At 55.4% G+C, this 5,666-nt stretch overlaps 1 protein-coding gene across 1 annotated transcript; it reads right to left on the reverse strand.

The window, feature by feature from the left end:
• Positions 1-2,677: 2,677 nt before the first annotated feature.
• SPRG_08734 (hypothetical protein) lies at positions 2,678-4,239 on the reverse strand (the record flags this gene model as incomplete). The annotated part of the gene is made up of 7 exons (XM_012348337.1): positions 2,678-2,806; positions 2,858-2,953; positions 2,981-3,037; positions 3,086-3,393; positions 3,441-3,606; positions 3,653-3,849; positions 3,900-4,239. 7 exons carry the CDS (start codon positions 4,237-4,239, stop codon positions 2,678-2,680), a joined length of 1,293 nt encoding a protein of 430 aa, XP_012203727.1.
• Positions 4,240-5,666: the final 1,427 nt, after the last annotated feature.

The following is a 5,666-nucleotide window of genomic DNA, read 5'->3' on the forward strand; positions in this document are numbered from 1 at the left end:
GGCGCCGAGCGTAATGACGTTCGACTTGATCGCGCCAGTGCCAATGCCAATGCACGCAAAGAGGGCAAACACGAAGAGGCCTTGGGCCGCGTCAATGTTGGCGCCTTCCTTGTCAAACACGCCGGAGACGTTGGTCTCCTTCCAGCCGAGCACGTGCGGGTGCGCGGCGACGGCCATGAGGATGTCGCCAAGAAGGTACCATGTGCCAAAGATCGCAATCGTCTGAAGCGGCCCCAGCGCTCGTCGGCGAGGTACGCACCAAGGAGCGGCGAGAGATAGCAGAGCGACGTCCACGTACTCTTGATCGAGTTGGACGAGACGCCCGTCCAGTGCAAGTGGGACTTCATGTAGTTTTTCAAGCCTTGGTTGATGCCATAGTACGAGAGGCGCTCCGAGACTTCCATGAGGAGGATGAAGCCGCACACTTGGAAGAGGACGCTCTTGAATTGGCGCGGGCGGGCGTCCCACACGGACGCGTAGCCAGCGACCGCGGGGCTCTTGGGCGAAGCGTTGTCGGCCATGGCGCAAAAGCAAAAGTGACGAAGGAATCGGTTGACGCTGCAAGTGTTGCTTACAGAAGAAATTGACTTGTCCCCAGTATACTGTAGCCGCGACGTTTTGGGGACAAGAATGCAGGTGGGGGGTTATTGACCTTACCCACCTGAGGTCTGAGAATCGAAAATCAGACTCTGTTGAGGCGAAACTGGTGGTGCATATCGCAGATGAGTCAATGCGAACCATAGCAGCAAATGGACGGTGCGTCGTCACAAGCACCGTCCGCTCGCTCTGATTTTTGGCTTCTGCTGACTGTGAAAACAATCCTCGCATCGGTACCGTTAGAGGAATATTAGTAGTTAGCATCGCTCGTCCTGTCGCTCCACGTCTATGGAGAGACGCGGGGTTTCTTGAATCGCGTGCTTCCTGAGGAGCTCCCCGGCAATCTGAACGCGCCTGGCCGTACCACATTACATCCATCCACCCTCGACGCCATCTGGCAGCGTATTTGGAGAACGAACCAATGAAAACAGCGGCAAGACGGCTCGTCCAGCCGCAAACCTCAAGCCACCGCCCGTGGCCTCGTGCCGTTGGTTCTAATCATGGTCCGCGCTCACTCGCGGCGGCTACCCTTTCCATGGCATTCCATGCGGTACGACGTTGTCGTCCATTGCGTCGAGTCATCACTAAACGGTCATGGACGGACTACATGACAGTTTGCCCTAGCTCTTCTCAGCGATGTCGTGGTGCTACCGAGCACGGGCGTCGTGCGAGAGCTCACGAAACGTTTTCGGTCAGTTTTTTTGGTGGTGCAATAGAATTTGCCTTGCGTAATCCAGGCAACCTGTAGAGTCCAAGGGTTGTCGCAGCATATGGTGCACCGGATAGCTTTCGTTTTCTATGGCACGGTAATCTTCTTAAGATGAGATGGCAAAGGGCGACACGATCCCTGGTGTACTGAAATGCGGTGGCACAGTAAACTCGTACCTTTGTACTCTCAAAGAAGATAGTTGGAAATCGATGGTTTGACCGACCAGTCAAGACGTTGATCATAGTTGCTGTTATGCCCTCCGTGGTTGGTATTGTGGCACCCAAAATGCAATCCTAGTCGAGCCCAAGTGGGTCCCATGCGCCATAGCCACGTCAGCAGTGCGAGGCACGTAGTGTTGGGTCCCAGTGGTTGGGTACACCATACACGAGAAGGCTCTACAAAACCATGAGCTAGAGTTTGAAAAACAAAGTGTCACGACGTACTCATCCCTCTAAAGGAGATTCGTTCATGTACAAGCTCTAGCGCAATACGTTTGCGCTGACAATGAGGCATCTATGGCCTGCGGCGTTTACGCGTGACAGAGTTGCGCAGCAGCGTGCGGGGTTGAATGGTTACGGCCTCACAGGGAGATGAATGTCCCGAATGATGGCTCTGGTCTTTTGCAGCATTCAAGTTGTGGCTGTTGTAGCCGGCGTCGTCATCACACACGGTTCATGTATGCGCCGTCGTGCTTACTAGTACCGTAGATGTGTGGTATTAACTGTGTGGGGTAATGGAATCGGCATCGTTGGCGAGGTGCCACCACTGCTTTGAACAAGGAAGTGAGTTTTATTCCGTTGGGTTTGAACTACGTCGGTCTAGTTGACGTCGCGGCGCGTATCGCAGCGCGCCGTTCTACGTACGAAGCCCAATGCAACTCCGTGGTGCCAAGGAGAAAGCACTCTGGTGCTGCCACGTCATGTCGCATCCTAGCGGCGTTGGTCCTCCGGCCATCGATGGCTTGTACACTGCAATTCTATTGCAATGCCGTCGCGCGTTGGTCTGGGCTCACGCATTGAACAGTCTCGAGATTGTGAGCGAGTCGCGTCCGTGGTGCAGTATTGCTGCGATCGTTGATGATGAGAGATACCCACGTGACGCCATATAGATCCTAAGCATAGAACGCGGCACTGCACCGACGAGCCTTGGTCGGTCGTTATCGCTTGGTCATCGAATTCTGCCATCCTCGGGACCGCTACGACTCAAAATGCAAACGATCGCTTGGTGCATCTCTTATAGGCACTGTAACGTGGCTCGCCAGCCGACCAATGACGGACACGGCAAAATAAGAGTTTATTTCCCATAGCTCACATACAGTATATAGTTTCGTACGACGCCCGTTCGATCTCCACTCGTCGCGCAAAAGAGGCCCTACTTGGCGCCACGCTCCTTAATGGTGATCGCGCGGTCCACCGCAATCGTCTGCGTCGCGGGGTTGTACGTCGCATGGAACGGCTTCTTCATCTCGCGCGTGAACTCGCGCATCTTGCCTTGGCTTGGCTCTACATGTCGTCGCATGAGTCCGAAACAATCCACGATGCCGACACAGACCAAGCTCTCGGCCACATAGTACACGGGCTGGTACGTCGTTACGGGGTACTTTTGCTTGCACGCGTGGAACGGATCCCACGGCCGGTACTCAGGCATCTCCATGGTGCCACCTGCCGGTCGCACCGGCGAGCACGCGTATTCGAGTTCGCCAAAGCTCGAAAGCATGCCTGCACCAAACGCCTAATTTTTGCACAAAATGAGATCGATCAGTCTATCAAGTTTGGCTACCTTTTTCTGGCCGTTCTGGAGGTAGATGCCAAACTCGACCGAAAAAATGTAGCACGCCGCGAGGCGCTCGATCTCGTCGTCCGAGACGCCGAGCGAGGCGAGGCCAATCTCGTGGGAAAAGTCGGCGAAATCCTGGTCCGCAAACATGGGCACGTGGCCCATGAGCTCGTGGCAGATGTCCGGCTCCGGCGTATACAGCGGCTGTGAGTGGTGTCGAATGTACTGCGTGCAAAAGAAGACGCGGAACGCAAGGCCATTCAAAAAGTCGCGCGGCGAGAGGTACCCCGTGACCGGATGGATCACGAACCCTAACCACACGCATCATAACTATCAACTTGATAGAAACGAAACGCACCGGTGCGCGCTTTCAAAAAGTTGGAAATGTCTTGGGCCTGCGGAATGTTGGTCGGGCTGTAGCCGCACTCGCGCTCGAGCATCGGGAGCGCGTTGTTGAACTCGTCGCACGCAAACTGCGCCCACGTGTCCTTGATGCGGTTGTAGACTGCACCCCACGTTTGCGTCTACAGCATGTGACATGCGCATGTATCCATCTATCAATTGGGGTACCTCGAGCTCCGAGTAGTGAATGTGCGGCAGTGGCTGCCCCTGGCGGTAGTTGGCCGCGATCTCGCTGAGCTCGTTGCGACGGGCACGGTACACTTGGTCGCTAAACCCAGGGTGGTCGGCGTCAATGTCGGTGCCGGCCTGGAGTGTATGGCGGGCCGCAATGTCGAGGTCACTAATGTGCAGCGGAAACCACGGCACTAGACACGCACCATAAGACAACGTGTCGAATTGAAACCAAAATGTGTACCCGTCTTGTCGGTCGCGAGGGTCACCGACGCGCAGTGCGCCTCGAGCTCGCGCAGGAGGTTGTCAATGCCGACCGTGCCGGGCTTGCCCTGAAAGTCGATCGAGATCGCATAGTCGTTGTTGGGCTCGATCGACTTGGTGGGCTGCGACGTAATGTGCGTGAGGTTCACGCGGTGCTTTGCAAACATGTCGAGGACCGGGCGCAAGGACCCTGGGTGGTTGGTCACGTGGAGCGTAATGGACGTCAAGTCGTTCTGCTTGAGCGACGGGTGGAGCGCGCTAAAGGACCGCCACTGCGTCGAGTAGTGGCGCGTCGCGAGCTTACTGAGCGTGCGTTGCATGGTCGAATTTTTTTTGTGCGATCCGTGGATGCCTGCGTCGTCGGTTCAAATGGAGCACCTGTGCAGTGATCGCTGGACGCAGCGGACGAGACACCCTCGGTTCAACGACATACTCGCCTGTCCGTGCCGATCATTGCTTTGCTTGGAGCAGATAGTATCGGCGCGGTCCGCGGCAACGCGTTCGAATACCGAGGATCTGGGCCTATCAGTTCTGATCGATTGCAACAATATGTAACGTGTTTCGCGCCAGTGTTATGACAATATTTAACACGTGCAAATTCAACGTGTGGCCAGCGCCAGTCGGTGGGCATGAGCGTGGTTGCCGTATAAAATGTTTTCAACACAACCGATGCAACGCTAGCGCCGGCAATGCCGTCGATTATTCAATATAGGGGACGAGCGGCTCGATGGGTTATCTACTAGAGTATCACGGCCGTGTTGCGTTGCCCAATGACGTGTGCGAGCTGGGTAGGCTCGTTTTGACAATATTTAACACGCATTTTGACAATATTTATCAAACAGACAGGCGGCGTGCATCCTGCGAACGGAACAGCAAGTATGATAGGCGTCAACGAGCGAATCGGATTGCGGCGGCTTGCATCTTCAAGAACGAAAAGCATTACGTCGAGGAGCTATCACTGCGATCACCTTTCCCCGCAAGCCGAGCGTGCACAGTGCGCCACTGGGTCTGGGGCCAAATATATGTCTTGGGGTTATCGGCGCCTAGTACATTCGCGCAGGACGACGAAGACGTGGCGATCCATTCGCTGCCACGTTAGCTCGCCACGTCATAATGGGTACGAATGGGTGCGCTCCAGCGCACATACCGATCGATCGATATGTAACATCCCAAAGCGTACCGGTGGTGTGGACGCCACATCCATGAAGCGCCGACTGCAGCACGTTAATGTGCTGTCGAAGCAAGAGCTCCAAGCGGCGCTTTAGTCGTTCGCGCTGGTTTATGTACAGGCGCAACCGGCTAACATATCATCCGGAGGTATTATCCGTTCCCGCATGTAGATCGCTCATAAGAGCACCGCCTGCACCGAGGCAGAGCTAATGAAGGCACGTCGGCGCGGCCAATTAAATCACATCGGCCAACGCGTGGGGAAACGGAGACGAAAGAACACGCGTGATATGAACGGGACACCATCGTGATCTCTTTCAAGTTGCTCGTTGAGAATCGGCGACGAAATGTATTCTTGTCAGGCGGTGTATTACCGGGATTACCACTATGGGTTTTCTTTTCTATGTGGTCCATCGTCAAGCTACTTGATCGACCAGCAGCGTCCGCGGTCTTGAGCCAGACCCGTGTTGCGGAGTTCCACTTGGATGCGACCGTGGGCCGACCTGGAGCTGCAGCACCCGAAGGTACACAGGGGGTGCTCACTTAAACTCGCGGCTGATGGAAGTCGTTGGCTTGGCGA

Source organism: Saprolegnia parasitica (genome assembly GCF_000151545.1).
Source record: "Saprolegnia parasitica CBS 223.65 unplaced genomic scaffold supercont2.43, whole genome shotgun sequence".
NCBI lineage: Eukaryota > Oomycota > Saprolegniomycetes > Saprolegniales > Saprolegniaceae > Saprolegnia > Saprolegnia parasitica.